We start from the raw sequence: 18,012 nt of genomic DNA, 5'->3' as shown, positions 1-18,012 counted from the left end.
ATACACGGATTTTGTTATACACGGGGGATGTTGGAACCAAACCCCAGTGTAAAACAAGGGTCCACTGTACTTGGGTCATGGTAATATTTATAGTTTTTTCCCCCTCTGAAGTATTGATATGATTCAGTCTGATGTTGTAGTGACTGCTTTTGCTACATCTCTTCTTAGTAAGAAAGCTACCCCATTTCTTCATGTCTTCTCATTTTCTGAGTAGAACACTGTGTAGTTTTCTGAGAGAAAGTGACCCATTACTGTCCATTTTAGCTTGTTCACCTCTAGAATTGCTATGTTTATGCATTCCATTTCCTTATTTTTACTCTTTCTAGCTTTCCCTGGCTCATGCATCTCACATTCCACATTCCTATAATGTATGTAGTGCTGCTTCAGACTTTTACATTGTTGGGCATGCCTGCTGCTTGTCTTCCCATCTTTTGATTTTTTGTGTGCCCTCTGTTGTGATTTCCCTCTGTTATTCCTTTCTCTCTCTCAGTTTGTGGTGTTGTCCTGCCTTTTCTTTGGGTTTGTCTCATCACAGGATTTTCAGTTCTCAGTTCAGATCTTCTGACAAGGAGGTTCATGTTTGCCTCTTTGCTTGCAGTGCTAACATGTGTTAGCTATGATGTCGCTGTTGTACTTTAAAACATCACTACTGCTTTCACTATAATGTAGCTCTAGTCTTGCTGATTGGCCAGAAATGTCAGTCAGTCAAAATACACTCTTTCTTGGAAAAATCTGACATTGTCTTAGCCATTCATGCTTCACTTCCAAGTTAGATCATCTCATGCTGTTGCTTTTAAAGATGGTCCAGAAATATCACCTGCTTGAGAATATGACAGCTCTGAGCACTGTTTCAAACCATGAAGTCACAACAGTTGATCTTTTTATCAGCTTCATTAGCTGCCAATTTGGTTTTGAGGATCAAATCTACAAAGCTATAAAGCCTTAAATAATACGATATCAGAATGTCTTCAAAATCTCTTCCTTCCATATGATCCTGCCCAAGACCTTTCTTCCATTTGCTAGATTGGGACAGAAGGATGGTGGAAATAAGAGGGGGTACCCAGAATCTAAAAGTGCATGCCTCTCTAGGTGACTGACTCATGAACTCATTCTTACTTATTCTTAGATCAGTAGTAAAAATCATATTGTTCTAGTACACATTTTCAGTATATTGTTTTCCTTATTTGACTGTGCTTTTAATAACATTTTTGATCATTTAAATTGTTGGTGTTGATTGCTTTGTGATATAGTTTGCAACATCTAGGAGCTGTGGCTTGTATCTCTGCCTGTCACTAAGCCATTAAATCTGCCTTATTCTGGCTTATCAAGAGACAAGAAAATGAAAGTTGTCAGTTCAGATTTGGCAGAGAGTCCTTGGTTCATAGCTGTTTCTGCTGGTGCAAGGAGCCAACTGGGGAAGTAGCAAGCCGTGTGTACTAGCTTCCATTATGTGAGCCAAGCCATTGTGTATGGAAAAGTAGTATTATCAGTGCTGGAAACGTCTGAACTGGGACATTCAAGTATTTGTTTGCCATCAGCTGTAAAGCTATATGCAGAGAGAGAGATAAGATTGCTGAGTCTCATATTACATTCTGAATGTCAGTACTCTTCACTTTTCAGACTTATTATGTGTATCAGGTCTGCATGTTACGTCTTAGACACTGGCCACACAGTTCATTTTTGACCAAAATTAGGCTGTTTATTCTGAACATGAAATTTTCTATCTCAGTAAAAAGTTCTTAAAAACCATTCTGTATTTTTAAAAAAAAAACTTTAAAAATACATAATTAACCATTTCTAATTAAATACCAGCTCAGTAACAAACACAACACAAAATACCAACATAAGTAGAAAATTCAGTTATATTATTAATAAGTTAATAGTGAAGTACAAACTAAATCAAATCATAGAATGAAGAGTTAACAAGAAGAGCATTGAAAGTGGGTTTTGTTCCAGCTATACTTAATATTGGCTGAGTTCCTTACTAGAAACATTTCTGAAGCAAGGTGACCTGATTCTGAAATTCAGCCAAAAAGGAGAGAGGGAATGGACAAAAACAACTTGATCCTCTTGAAGTTGAATAAAACAAACATATCATATTGAGGAAAACAGCATGTTTTGTGCCTTACTTTGGTTAGATTGCAGCTTAGATTCTGCTGGTCTCTAGCCAATACTCTTGTTTTCAAAAACCAAATGTGATAGAATTTGTTTCCACCTAAATTAAAATATACAGTGCATTAGCATTAACAGTAGATTTGCTAACTTTAGTAGTGTTCACTGCAGAGGTGTCAAACTACTGCATTGCACCTTTGTAGACATAAATGTTGGGTATTCAAATATCTACAAGAGTGCCTCTGTCTATAGTGGAAGCTCTTTCCCAAGTACCACTTGTACATTTTATGATATAGGTGAGAGATATGCCTCTGTTGTTGTGGAAGCACTATAGAGGTATGACTGTTGTTTAAACTGTAATTTTTTTGGTATTTGTTTCTTTGTTGTTTTATGATGATGATGATGATTGATTTGTTTATTTTTGTTGTTTTGTTTATATTTGTACACCATCCAGGTATCTGTAGTGATGAAAAGTTTAGTTTTCTTTTGAATAAAGAAATAAATCACAATAAAATATTGCTCTTCATAGTTGATTCCCTGTTTTGAGAAGAAAAGCAATAGCTTCCCTTATTTTTTTGCACTGAATAAGGAAGCGTGGAGGTAGCTACCAAATTAACTATTTCATAATAGAACAACACAATCGATTATCTTAAGCACCTGTGTATGAGAGTTGTTACCAGTAGTAAATAGTAAGTAGAGTATCTGTTGCATGCAGATGCCCTCAGTTTACCAACCTTTCATCCTTTTTGGTCTTCACTGTATTTTCCCCGTGACTCAGTCATGGTGGATGACCCCCTAATTCTTGTCAGAGGACTGAACAATATAGATCTCCCTCTCGACTTAGTCTAGCAAAATTTTATATGTGCTTTGTGCAAAATTTTATATGTGCAAAGTAGTCGCTAGTACTTGCACATGTTTGCCATACCTTTTACAACTACTCAGGAATAACTGTTAATTTTAAGTATAGAGTAAAGTCTCAAGTCCTTTTCAGAACATATCCAGTTCAAAATAGGAATGAAGGGGTGCATTTCTTCAAAAATTTGTCCATCCCCCAATTTTTCACTGATGTCAAAAATTTGATGCATTGATATAATGACTTGAAAAACTGGATATTTCAGAATCTACATAGGTACGGTATATGTCCTACCTCTTATAAAAAGAGGCTGATTTTTCACGCATGGAGTCTGCTTCTAGTTAGAGTCTTAAGATGCAAACAGACACTGCACACATTCAAATTAAGTTCTGCAGCAGACTGTAATGTTTTCATATTGCTCCTAGGATCCCCACAAGGGCAGCTAGAAGTAAGAAACAGGATTCCTAGGTGGCTCCAGTTTCTTCTCTTTTTCCAGCTTAAACCATGTACCCTATCCTACCTACCCATTGCCTGCCTTTTGCCTATGTTTGACTCAAAAGTTTGTATGATATTTTCTGAACTTTGATTTAGCCTTATAAGGGTATTAACCTAATAAAGATGTTGCATTTTTCTTCTGGCCAGTGCAGCTATCATTGCTATCTTAGTTGATTATAGGTCCAAAACACACTGCAGAAATAATCCGGTTTGAGACCACTTTAACTGCCCTGGCTCAGTGCTAGGGAATTCTGGGAACTGTAGTTTTGTGAGACATTTAGCCTTCTCTGTCAGAGAGCTGTGGTGCTACAATAAACTACAATTCCCAGGATCTTACAGTAAAGCATTTTATACATTATGACATGGAGGACTGATGATCAAAGTGAGCAGGTTAATCTTATGTAGGTGGGAGAGACTGGTAAAAATCCGATACCCTACATTATGTACGTGCAATTATTTTTGGCTAAGATAAAGCCACCATTGTAAACTTATGTAACTATAGGTAGTGTTTCACACTTTTCTAGATGTAGTTGGCTAAAATAGGTTTTAAAATAGGACAGAATCAGAATTTGGAAAATTGCTTTTAAGAAGAATTAATCTAATGATATGCTGAAGCCACTCATATGTGAGCTCTGGCGTAAAGATATTTTGAGGACCAATACAGTCGGACCTTCTTATACATGGATTTTTTATACACGGATTCATGTATCCACAGTTTGAAAACATTTAAAAAAAAGTATAAATTTCAAGTATCAAATCTTGATTTTCCATTTTTTTTATAAGGGACATAATTTTGCTATTTCATTATATTTAATGGGACTTGAGCATCCACTGATTTTGTTATCGACAGGGGATCTTGGAACCAAACCCCAGCGTATAACAAGGGTCCACTGTATATGCTTTAACGATTCACCCAAAGGAACATAAAAGCATCGTATTAAGTCATAGATTTGATTTACTTTTTACTTTTTGTCTCCCAGGTGGGACATAGTTAGCTTTTGTATGATAGAGAGGACTTGTGGCCTGTGAGGTAAAGTAAAACACAAGGAACATAGTTGTTACCTGTGTAGTATTAAAGAGATTTTTCATCCCTTACCGGATTTCTCACAGTTGGCTTCAGTTTGAAAATTAAAGAGTAAAAATTTACAGGTCACGCCAGCAACATCTGCATCCAAGAGTGCTAAAGGAACTTGCAGATGCAATCTCAGAATCATCCTCTGTAATCTTTGGGAATTCCTGAAGAACAGGAGCACACTGTCCACTTCTTTTTTAAAAAAAAAAAAAGAAGAAGAAGAAGAAAAGAAGAAAAAAAGGACCTTAGCAATCACCTTAATGTCAGTACCAGAAAATATTCAATACATAGATTGATTATACACTTACAAAGGAATACTATGATTACCAAGAGCCAGAATTTGTTTCTCAAAAACAAGTTGTGTGAAACTAATCTTACCTCTTTTTAAAATAGAGTTACAAGCATGATAGATCACGGGAATGCTGTGAATGTAAAACATCGTGATTTCATTGAAGCTTTTGACAAGGATCCCCTTGATATTCTTGCAGGCAAGGTGGCAAACTGCAGGCTAGACAGTACTATAGTTAGGTGGAACTATAATTAGCTGATAGACTGAACCTAGAGTTTACCAATGATTTCTGTTCATCCTGGAGAGGATTGACTAGTAGGAGTTCTGTCTTGGGCTTGATGTCGTGTAACATCTTTATAAATGACTTGGATGATGGAATAGAAGACATGTTTATCAAATTTGCAGCTAATACCAAATCGGAGTGGAGGTATCTAATTTGGTCCTCCAAGTGTTTTGGACTTCAACTCCCAGAAGCCCTAGACATTTAGACCAGCAAGCAGGAATTATGAGAGCTGAAATCCAGAACATCTGGAAGACCAAAGTTTGAGAAAACTGCTACTGAGGATAGATGGTCCTTGGGTCCATTCCAGCTCTAAGATTCTATTATTCTGTATTTTTTTCTATTTTGTTGCCCTCCCTGAGAAGGAACTGTGGAGTTTTCTGGCCTTCTACATATGCCAATTATGACTAAGGGCCTGAACAGATGGCCCCTTTAAGCTGCTGTCTGGGTGGCTTCAGAGTGCGGCGTTTAGACGCCGCACATCATTAAGCTGCCCTGAAGCTATTTGGAAGTCAGGCAGCTGCCTAGATATAGGTGGCTTCATGATGCTCTGACGGTATGGCATTCACACACTGCATGCCACCAGAGCATCATGAAGTTGCCATGGGTCTGCGGCAGGGCTGGTAAAGCCAGCTTTTCTCAGGCCAAAAAGGAGCAGCTCTTATCCGCTTCTTTTTCAGCCGGGTTCAAGCTGGATTGGAGCTGTGGTGTGTGTTTGCTGCAGCCCCAATCTGTCTTCAGAAGGGGTGGCTTCAAGCCAGCCCTTCCATCCCATCTGTTTCTCCCCTATGTTGGTAATGCCAAGTGATTGGTTGAGAATATGGAAATAATATGATCCCTCATAAACCATGTATTTTTCTCTTTATTGGGCCTCCAGTCAATGCTGGTGACATCTTGTATGAACTCACCATAAAGGAAATTTGAGGATTAATTTTGCTGTGCAATGCAATACAGTTTTGGAGTACAAGAAAGGCAAAACATGATCTGTTCAGTAAGGTGATTTGAATTATAATATGCACATCTGTTAATACGAAATAATTATTTGTTCATCTACAGTATTACATGTTTGATTTCTATCCTGACCTTTTCACAATATTGGGATCCAAGACAACTGACAGCATGACTTTATTTTTTAAAAGAAAGAAACCAAACCATTTATCATGTTTTAGTCCATCATGTTTAGTCATTTAGTCATGTTCCTTTTTCCTTTACAGTATATTAAAAATGCAATCAGACTGGTCTGTAGGAGCAAATTCTGATCTATCTGTCACTGTAACATCTTCATCTTTCATTTCAGTGGTCTTTCATTGCCTCATCTTAGATCTTTTACCTCTATCTAGGTCTCCACTATTAAGATGGGTTACATTTCTCTAGTCCTTGGATCCCTGTACAGGCTTCCTATCAGGCCCTAGATTCAGTAAAAGTGCTCATTTTTTATTTTATTGTTTATTCATTGAAACAACTTGAAGGCACACATCATCATCATCAACTACAACAACAATTATATCCCATTTTTCCTAACATCCACCACCTCAAAACAACCTATAACAGATGGAAGTCTAGTGTAACAAAGCAAAACTAGTGTAACAAAGCAAAACAGTTTCCCTGTTTATTCCTCCTTGCACTTATCTTTTGAATTTCTGCATAAAAAACATCATCCTTCTGTGGAGGTCAACATGTTAACAACAATGCTTTGAAGGATGTGGATATATATTTATAATCACCTGCAATTGTTGGTGCACCGGGACACAAACTAAGGTGAAATGGTAGTATTTTCAGAATTCTGCTACAAAGACGCTCCATATGGAGAATTCCAGTTCTCTGGTACAGAACCTCTCCTTTCATGAATGTGAAAGAAAGGTTATTTATCAGTTTTATTAAACCTCAGAGAATTTTTTTACATTGATATTTGAAAACGATTCCCCACCACAAAGACAACTGACAGGTTTTAATGAAAATATTACTTCTGTTTTATAATTTAAGTGATCTTTTTATCTGACTGTCTGTTATACTATACAGATTCATAGGCCTGATCACAGAGCCATCATTTCTTTTTGTTATCTAGATAAACTTCACCTGTTGGACTTCTACTCAATCTAAAAATGTTATTTTTGTTTTAAAAGAGGTTGCCTGAAAGAAGTGAGTTCCCCCCACCAGCCCATGGCTGCAAATAACAAATCCAAATATTCTTGGGTTGATTGGCCACAGGTTTATCTGTGTACAGTGGGCCCTCAGTTTCCGCAGGGGATCTGTTCCAGGACCTCCCCTCCAGGGATACCAAAATCCAAGTTTTGTCATCCCCAATGGTGGTGTGTGCATGCAGCCACACTACCATTAGGGACAATGGGACCTCAGATGAGGCTCTGTTGTTCCCGGTGGTGTTGCACTCATACAGCCATGCTGCAATTAGGGAACAACGGGATTTCAGAAAGGGATTAATGGTGGGGCAGCTGTGTGCATGCGCCGCCACGGGGAACAACAGGGCTGTCTCTAATGGCAATATACCCACACAATTGGGAACAATGCAGACATGCCATCGCAGATGCTCAGATCCATAGATGGCAAGTCCACAGATACCAAGGTCCCACTATATACATATTTCTATCCATGAAACATTGAGAAGTCTGGATACAGTCTGGAAAAAGCAAAGCAGTACTTGAAAACTTGAATTTATGGTAATCTTAAAACAATCTTCACTGTCCAGCTTTTACAACTGAAGAAATTGGAAATACTATGGCAAGGATGATTATGACTTTAGTATTTAATGAGATATCTTTGTTGTAAATCCTTGAACATCACTTTGCTTACATAGAAGATTAATGTAGTAGTTGGATGGTTACTACAATCCTTGGTATTCTTTTTACTGGGGGGCTGGAATTTTTTCTAGCATTACAGTCTGTGGGCCATTCTTTTGTTTTTCATATTTGTTATAATACTTTTGCTAGAATTTGAATGTTTTTCATCTCTGTATTTATTTATTTATTGCTTCCAACTGCTTTGAGAGCAAGGTCCACATCACTTTCTGAAATAGTGGATTCATCACAAAAACGTATTTCTTGAAGGAGGCTGTCATCCTTTCATATCTTTTATATAGTTATTCACTGCATTGCTTCCATCGTCTTTTTTATTTTGTCCTGATCATATAGTCTGTTGCTCATATACCATGCCTACTCCCTGAGTTAAATTTCTTTATATTATATTATATTATATTATATTTCTATATTAAGAACTTATCAGTGCCCAAGTACCACACATTCTTTCCTCAGGCTAGATGTAACATTTTCTTTGTTGAATTATTTAGATGTAGATCTGCTGGTGTCCCTTACCCTGAGAGACGGTGTCCTTGTAACAATATGGAAGTTATGTTGATGATGCATATTCTTTTTCCTGTAACTATTACAGTGGGGTGCGTCGGAATTTAGTTATTCCATTACTGAGGAGATCTGTTAGGTGTTCAGATCAACTTCACACCAGGTTTTTGTTGGAGGACAAATCCTCAAAAGTAACATTGGCTGTTGCTAAATTTCTTACAAAAGCGGAGAGGATTAGAGCCCTCTGTGTTTTAGATAAAAGTTGATAGTGATTGTTTTACTGTTATAAAGTTCTTTCCCCTTTTGATATTTGTTCTGTCATATTTTATGTCTGTTTTATATTGGATCTGTGGATCATAATAATAATGAAAAAAGAAAAAAATTATTTTGGATTTCACAGATCTTGTGGAAGGTTTATAGTTCTACCTTTTGGTTGTCTTGTTCTATGTCTTTGCATTAATGATTATAACAGGTGTCTTAGTTCATCCATATAAATCACTGAACAGTTGTGTTCAGCATTCAGTTTCTGTTACTTTTTACCATTACTTCTTTTGCAAAATTTCATCAGTTATCTAAGGATGTTTTTCCTGCTTTCTTTGGCTACAGATAGTGTCTTTTTAAATTCTTTCCTGACAATGTCAGGTTTTGGTTTAGCAGTAGCAATAGCAAGTACATTTCTATACCACTTACTGATGTACTAAGTTCTTTCCCTGATTCCCTGATTTTGATTCCTTATTAAAGTTTAGTAGTGCAAATCTGTTCTTTACAGGGTCTTTAAATTCTACAGGAATGTTCCTGAGATAATTTTGTTATTCTGATTGATATGATGTTCTTCTTTAGCTTTATACTAATTTTCTATACTAGCATTTCATAGCTCGCTCATCAGTCTGTTTTTCACAGGGAGAATTAGGTTTGTCCATCTTCTGCTTCCAGTTAAGTAGTCTATTAGATTTCTAAATGAGTTATCCAGTGATGTCTATGTGTATGGTTGTTTGTTCAGTTGCCTGAAGAATTTGTTTCCAGTGAATAGATTGTTTGCCTCACAAAATTCAATAAATTAGTTTCCTACTTTGTTTCCTGCTTTTAGGCCAAATGTTCCTACAGTGTTTGGTTCTGATCTGTTTCCTACTTTTGCATTCCAATTGGCTATTATTATCAACATGTCCTATTTTGGGGTTCGATCACTTTCCTGTCCAGCACTAACACAGAAACTTTTGTTTTCTTCCTTGTTTTCCTCTGTGGTGGAAGGATAGCCTTGAATTATGTTTATATTGTATATTATGTATATATTTCCATGAAGCCATGTTGCTATAGTGCCATCAGACTTCGCATTATATCTTGTGGTTCTTCTTGCTGCATTTTGCCACCTTGTTTCTTCTTTGATTGCCATTGAATTCACTGGACCTTACTTCTGAGTAGATATGAGTTTAATTGCATTATTATTTAAAAAAGAAAATTGTTATCAAGCCAGACATTAATCTCTTCTCCAAAAGACAAACACACTTTCCCCACCCACCATCCCACATGGCACATATATTCTTTCCTGTCTCACACTTAGATATGCAACCATACCCATTCCCCCCAATATGGATATACTTCTCCCTTTCTCTCAAACATCGAGATAAACAAAACTGTGGCTTTTTGTGCATCTTTGTGTGCTCACACAGGGGTGCACATGCAAACAGAAATTGCTTGCATAGACGTGAGTGAGTGACTTGTGTATCAGGTGCTTGCATATTTGTGTGTGACAGAGATTGAGAATGCCCGTGTTTCTTTCCATGTAAGAATTGCAAAGTAGAGAAAGTGTGTTCTTCAACTTGCCTCTCAGAAGATGAGCGTAGTAGTTTCTCCATCAATTTTCTAAGCCAGTGTGATGTCTTAGCTCCTCTCATAGCAGCTCCTCTCACTATTTTCTCCTTCCGCAGTGGATTGCTAGAGGAATTGAGTGTGGAGAAGAAGTAACAGAAAGAAAAAGAAAAGAGTGTAGCTGTGCCCATTTTTGCTTTTCCACTATTCTACTGATTATATCCCTGCCCAGCACTCTCATATGGTGCTTAATCCCTGAGGTTATGCAGCCCTTGGGACCAAAGTAAATAAATATCCCCATTCCCTGCACTAAATCTGGGGAGGACAGCCTAGTGGAACTATGCTATAGCAGAGACAAATCATCACACATTCAAATCAGTATTATTCCATCACTTTCCTGGGGAATGCAACTTTCCCCCTTTTGCATTACAACTAAAAAAGCAACCTGATCAAGGCCTGGCAGACCTTGTTTAGTTAAGTACTTCCATGTGTTATTTACTGTTCTCTGACTCATGACCTTTCTTTCTGTTTCCTTCTTCTTAAGCTCCACTAAGGAAGGCAAAATTTGTTGAGAGCCCTCGAATCCCAGAGTCTGAGCTTGGCTCACCAACTCTCACTTCAGCACCAAAACTGGACCTTGATGCCTACTGCCCTGGTAAGCATGCATGCAGAGCCCCACTGCATTCAGAGAGTGGGAGCTGGTCTTCTGTGACCTAGCACCATCTCACATCCCATAGACTCTGAGAATGAGAGAGAGAGAGATGGCCCATTTCTGGCCTCTGATACATGGATTAGTGTGCTTGCCAGAATGGCAGTTTTGAGTCCCTAAAAAGGTTCCATTTCCAAAAGTGCCATTAGTTTACAGGTGGACGATATGTCTGCTGTCCCAGACCATTAAGTATTTGGGAAAGGTCAGGGTGGGAATCACCAAGATGTTCTATGCCCTACTCAGTTGCAGGAAAAGAAGTTCTTGAAAAAGGAGAACCACACTTCTGAAACATCTACAAGATATAATTCATAACAAAAACAAATCCCCATTGTTTCAGCCATCATTCAGCTTTGTTTTACAGAGTTGGATTCTAATATTTTAAGACAGGGAGAGAAAAATCTCCCTACCTTTTCTACATTGTGAATAATGTAATGCATCTTTGTCTTGTACCAATACTGCACTTGTTTTTTCTGATGTAAAAATAACTGTGTATTTTAACTTTACCTCATACGGGAGTTGCTCTAGGTCCTTTGATTGTTTTAGTTGATGTTTTCTGCACATTTCCCAGATTTGTACTATTCTTTTCCCCATAGATCTGTACTATGCTTTTTGATGCCCAATATCCAGAACTGCACATTGTATTCCAGGTGTGGTTGTGCCAGAGATTTGTCTGTTATTAGCAGTTTTATCTTCAGTTCCCTTCCTGTTTACCTGTGACATTGGACTTGCCTTTTCCATAGTAGATGCATGTTGGTTGTTTATGTTCATCAGACTATTCTCCACAACCCGAAGATCTCTTTGTTGATCAGTCTCCATCGGCTTAAGCCCTTTCAGTGTATATATAATGAAGTTGGGATTTTTTAAAAATCAATATGCATCACCTCATACTTTTGTGCACTGAACCACATATTCCATTTTAAAGCCCTATTCCCCAGTTTGGAGAGATTGTTTTGCATCTCCTCTATTTTTGTTCTATCAACCCTAAATTATTTGGTGTCAACAGCAAACATGGATGCCTCATTGCTCATTGATAATGTCAAATCACTTGTGGCCAAGTTAAAAAAAACTATCCCAATACAGAGTATTTGGGAACCCACAGTCTACATTTTTCCCTTGCAAGAACTGACTGTTGGAGCTTGTGGGTTAGACTGCTGCAGATGTGAAATATCAGTATGGGAGGGAGGGAGGAGGCAGGCAGGCAGTCATTGCCACTACAAAGGAACTATTTCTAGGTATCAGATTATTTGTAACAAATTACAGCCAAGCTCTGACTACAGCTCCCAGCATTCTTAATGATTGGCCATGTCTTCTGGGACTAATAGGAGTTAGAGAGCAACAGGATGGGTAAGGCATCAGTTTTCATTTTGGCTTAAGGCAACCCGATGAAAGCTAGATCACATGGACACCATGTTATCAACAGCCTTTCTTGTCTCATCCATACTCAGGGCCATGGCTTCCTTGATTCATTTTATACACCCATGATGCAATTTTCCTCATTTTATACTGCCTTCTACCTTTCCAAGCATGATTGTCTTTTCTAGTGAGACTAGCCAGTATCTATAGTTAAACAGTATTTTTGGCTCCTACAGTATTCTCTTGCAGAGAGATCTCTTTTTAGTAACAAATTACTTGCATTTCTGAGCTGCAGTCACTTCCATCCATTTGGTGCTGTATGTCATTTGAAAGCATGAATGTAGAGCTTCTTCATATCCCTTAGAAGTGTACTGCTTCAGGAGGAAATCAAGGCTTTAGTTTAGGAAGATGAAGTAAAAGTTGTATGTTTCCACTATCTGGGAAAGAGATATAACTCCAGATATATTTTAATGAAAAATAAATAGTTGATGAGTTTGAAAAAATGGTTGATGAGTTTTCAACAAACATACACAAACTATAAAATTCTGATTTCCTAAATTTTTTCCACTGTCAGACGTGGACAGTATCTACAGTAGTGGACTGAAAAGATGGTGGTTTTCATGTTTCTTTAAAACTTGTTAGAGAAATTCATGCAATTCTCAACATTAAGGTTTTTCTTTGCAATGCCACTAGGATTGTCCCTAGTTCTGAAGGTGTTCATGAAATGATTGTACTGTTTTTTTAATGTTGTGAGTTGTCCTGACTCCCAGTTTTGGGGAAAGGGTGGGGGGTTGATGATGATGATGATATAGATTTTATTTCTTATCCACCTCTTCCCAAGGCTCGAGGTGGGGCACAACGCACATAAAACTCATTAAATGTATGTCTCAGGAAGTTAAAAACACTGATCACTTTGCTGATTGTAAGAATAGAACTATGGTGGGAACTGTCATCTTTAGTGACATGCTTGCATGCTTCTGGATTATGAGTATGCAATCTACAAACCAAAGACTGTTTGGGACTGACAGGGGCAAGTCATGGCAGCACTACATTTGTAACAAGGTTTGCAAGGCTCAGGATGAGATCTCTTCAAAGTTGGGACAACAAGATTTTCTATCCCAAGTCTAATTCAGACAACTGTTCCTTGAATTAATTTTATGAACAACGTTCATCTTTTACTGCTGTGGTGGATGAACTGCAGTCAGGTTCTGGTGTGGGTCCCATTGAAACCATGCCAGACATTCCTCATGACAACAACAGTCTTCTAGTTGGGGGGGGGAGGCGCACACCTTCAGCATCTTTGAATCTTGATCCTAGACAGATCTGCACTGAATCCCACTTTTACATCAATGCCTTTTTCAAAGAAGACATTGCTATACTGTGCTGCATGGACAGCACAGCTACCCTTAGATATATATCTTTTGGAATTTTCTAATGGTCATCAAAACTTTCATGCTTTTTGACAATACAGGTGGCAGCATACAAGTTCACAGCTGCCTTCTTCCTCAACAGACAAGGGGAATCAAGTATTTCAACTCCTTTCTCCTTACACAGGAGCTGTGGAATTGGTGTATTCCCAGAGGTATTGCTTCTGCAGCAATTCATCTGCCAGCTGCCTTGAGCTCACTAACGGATTCACTTAGCTGTTGAGCAATGCTGTGTCACAAATGACAGCTAAACAGCAGGACAATTTGAAATATCTTCCCTAACAACAAATTTTATTGACTAGTCAGCTGACCGTATCAATAGAAGACAAAATACATAATACAAAATCCAAATGTTAGAATATCCAAATACATACAAGGATAAACAATTGATCACGCCTTAAAACGCGTATAAAATTAACTAAAAAGTTAAAACAAATACAAATAAAAAAATCTCTTCCAAGAGTAGAGACATCTAAAGATAGATCTCTTTGATTTGAGCTATAATGTACCTGCCCAATGATCTGCAATAATGGCCCACAACTCTGAATATGGCGGTTTGGTTAATCTACCCTGTCAAATGCCCTAGAGGTAATTATAGCTGCATAGCACCCTGCTATTGGGTGTGCCTACAGGAAATGGACACACTTCACAGGTGGAGTTGACTGAAATAATGTTAGATCCATATTGGTATTTATACTCTCTTTGGCATAAGGGCCTATCTTTCTCCTCATTAAAAGTTATAGTGTGGGGCTAAATAAAATACGTTGTTATTGGTCTCTCTTCCAGTGCCAGGTGGATGTTCATGGTTTAAACATCTGAATGTTCAGATGCTGATGATTTCTTACCCACTTCTCCCCACGTAATATCCTTAAGAAGATATTACATCTTTCATCTACCTGCTTCAGACCTAACTGCAAAGAAAAAAAAGAGGTTATTTCTCTGATTAAATAATTCTTGTAAGGGTTTCTCCCTGTCTTCCTCTTTGTTTGCTTGATCTTGCATCAGATAGAAAGGTTTAACAGGTGGCTGCTCAGTTTGGTCTTTCTTCCTTACTATCCTTCTCTCTCTCAATCTCTTTTTCTCTCTGCATTTGTGAGAGAGTATACATGTGTGTGAGACACAAGACACACACACACACACACCCTCTCTCTCTCTCTCCTAGTGTTAAGTATTTTACAGTTGGTCTCCAGAGCAGATGCAGCATGCTGCTTGTGCAATTGTGGCAATAGCTTTAGTATTGTGGATATAGGTAAGCAACATTGCCAGAGGATTGGGCAGGGGTTGAATTTTGTTCCATTGCACATGTGGATTTTGATTGTAACACATAATTTTTCCTCTTTAGGATCTCTAAGACTTTGACAAATGCATGCATCCTGGTGTAGTCTGGAGAAACTTGCATTCTTAGAAACACAAGATTCCGTCTCACTGATTTAACCAGATACACGTCTTGACTTCTGCTCATCAGTTCAGTTCTTCAGTATCTTGAGGGACTGCAGGCTGCTGCAGATGTGAGAATTCCATTAAATCTTTATTTAGCTGCAGCTCGCTGCCTGGCTGCTTCTGAACTTGGACTAGTTGCTTGGCAACCTCATGTAGGCTGTGCATAAAGGGAGCACAATGCAGGCAGACAAGACTTTTATCTGAAGAGTTGAGGAGGATCTATTTTCAGCTATTTTCTGAAATCTTGATTGCTGAGTACTCTTATAAGCAGAGGTATTCATGGTAATTGTTTTCTTGTGATGGGGACACTGTCATGAAATGCTTTCATAATTTCTGATCAAATAGATTTTCTACTAAAACAGAGTTTGAAACGAAAGTGTCAGAAAAACGAACCTTAATTTTAATAGCAAACAAGGCTCTCCTGAATTAAGGTGATGGAAATGTCTATTAAAAGGAGATAATCATAGTTTAGCTTTTGCTGCATGGACAGATACATTTTCAATCATGAGCGAAGCCCTCGAAGCATAGTACATGTTGAGTGTCCCTTATCCAAAGTGCTTAAGGCCATAAGTGTTTTGGATTTCAGATTGTTTTGGATTTGCAATATTTTCATTTACATAGTAAGATACTTATTTATATTATTATACATAGCCTGACGGTAATTTTATACATAATATTTTAAAATAATTTTGTGTATGAAACAAAGCTTGTATACACTGAACTGTCATTCAGAAAGCAAAGATGTCATTGTTTCAATCTACCTTTATGGATTATTTTGGATTTTGGAATATCTCAGTTTTTGGATTTCCAGATAAAGGAGCCTGAAATTAGCATTTTAGAATAAGTTAAAAATAAATAGTAATGTCATAGGCCTAGAGCAAATGCAGAAGTGGAATAAGAAAGCAAATGGAATTATGAAGGGAGCTGTTTGTATCAGCAGTGCAGTTCCATATATTAGGATATCTTTCAGAGGAACTTGACTCCCTCCTTTTCCCACCCACTTCAGCAAGAGGACTGCAGTTCATTGGAGAACGGAAAGCAGAATCTGCAATGCTGGGGAAGTGAGCAGTGTGTTGACATATTCATGTTTGCAGATGTGGAAGAATAATTGAAGAAAATAGAATTTTATCCTATTTCTACTAAGGAAGAATGTTGGAAGCCAAAACATGCACTAGTGGGAATTCTTGTGGCATGGAGGTTTATATTTTTGCCTTCTTCACTTCACCACCCCTGATCTCTCCACTCCTTGTTATGGAACATTCCATGTGAGGTATGTGCTATTTTCTCCAGTGGTGGAATAAGGCTATCCCCTCAGAAACCTCAGGTGAGAGTGGGGCAGAGAATGATTGCATGATTGTTTGTACTCAGAATTTTGAATTCTGGTCTTAGTTTTTCAGTTTGTTCTGTTACAGGGTAGTTTTTCATTCCATGGAGATAGTTAAGCAACTAGACCTTTGCTAATTATCCTGAGGCTGAAATAAATCTAACTATTGAAATTCAGATATTTCTGAATCAAAGGTTATAGTTGCATGCTGCCTGTTTTCATACAGTGTTATTTCCCGATAGTTGAATTTTGATAACAGATGTGCTGTGTATTTTGCAAATAATTTATTGAGCAAAATGCCAAAAAGGAGATCAGGATATACTTCAGACTGGCACAGTTTCTCATTTAGTGACATGAGGATTTGTCTGATGTATAGCAGAACTCTGTATCATATGTACTTAAAGTCCTTACAGTAATACTGATGCATATAAAACAAAACAAGAGGGGCAATAATTTCACTTACAGAACAGTAACATGAACTAGAAGGCACAAGTGATTGTATGTAAACATCATATTTTGAATATTTGGAAGCATTTGTAATCAAAAGCATACAGAGAGAAGTATTTCAGATCTATAGATGATATGTCTGAATTGTGAACTAGAAGCAGAAATAAGTTTTTGAAACATAGTATCCCAAACATGGAGATAACTACAGTATGAGCCATAAGCAGTGATTTGCCAAATGTTTTTACTTTTGCAGTATTTTCGGTTTGACACTGTTTCATGTTACTTTGTTTGCTTTCCCACTGTGATTAAAATGTCATCTGGCTGCTTTGCTTATATGAGTGCCTTATATGCATTTCTTTTTGTGACTCCAGGCCTGTTTTGTGCCTGTTGCTTCTTTTCAGCATATATCTATTTGAATCCCAAACCTGTCAAAAGGGGAAGAGGTTGTGTGATTATTAGTGCTTGCCGAGCCTCTGTAAACAAAGAACTGAGAGATTTGGGCATGTAAGCCTTGGTGTTCACTAGTAATGGTGATGTCTGTGAATTGCCATGGATATGACTCCCCTCCCCCAAAGAAGTCTTTGACATGGATTCATTCATAGTTCTCGGGCAGTGCTCTTATCCTCATCCTACATCCTCATTATGTAGAATAGAATACATGGTTTCTACAGTGCCTTGCCATCTTGAGCTATTTGCTCTGCTCTAGCTTTTGTGCTTCGATTATGCTGAACTTGAATAATGCCTAAATCGTTTGCAACATCCATTACGCTAACACCACAAAATATCTTTGATAAAAGACCACTGGCAACCATGATGCTCTTTCCATATGCCCTACTTCAAAAAATGTTTTATGTGAGAGGCCTAGCAGAGATGTCCAAAGTAACCTACTTGGAATTATCTGTTCTAGGTTCTCTCCCAGCCCAAAAGGTGAGAAAAGGGACTTTCTTGCAGGTATGCCTCTCTTTTTGCTCCCCTCAGATAGATATTTATATTTACATGTAGTAAGACAGCCCCTTTCTCCCAATCTGTATAGGCCCACAGTCTCAAAGGTGCTACAAGATCTCTCCACATATTGATTCTACAGACTAACATGG

The 18,012-nt window shown here is 37.8% G+C and overlaps 1 protein-coding gene across 1 annotated transcript in view; it reads left to right on the top strand.

Annotated features, from left to right (window-relative positions):
- TANC2 (tetratricopeptide repeat, ankyrin repeat and coiled-coil containing 2) overlaps positions 1 to 18,012 on the top strand; it is a 246,480-nt gene that overhangs the window by 139,877 nt on the left and 88,591 nt on the right. The window contains 1 exon segment of the mRNA XM_042475775.1: positions 10,763 to 10,873. Coding sequence (XP_042331709.1) covers positions 10,763 to 10,873 — 111 coding nt within the window.

The sequence above is a fragment of the Sceloporus undulatus genome, chromosome 6, assembly GCF_019175285.1.
Source record: "Sceloporus undulatus isolate JIND9_A2432 ecotype Alabama chromosome 6, SceUnd_v1.1, whole genome shotgun sequence".
In the NCBI taxonomy this organism is placed as follows: Eukaryota; Metazoa; Chordata; class Lepidosauria; order Squamata; family Phrynosomatidae; genus Sceloporus; species Sceloporus undulatus.
Note: the sequence above shows the minus strand (reverse complement) of the source record. Positions and strands in the feature narration are given on the sequence as shown.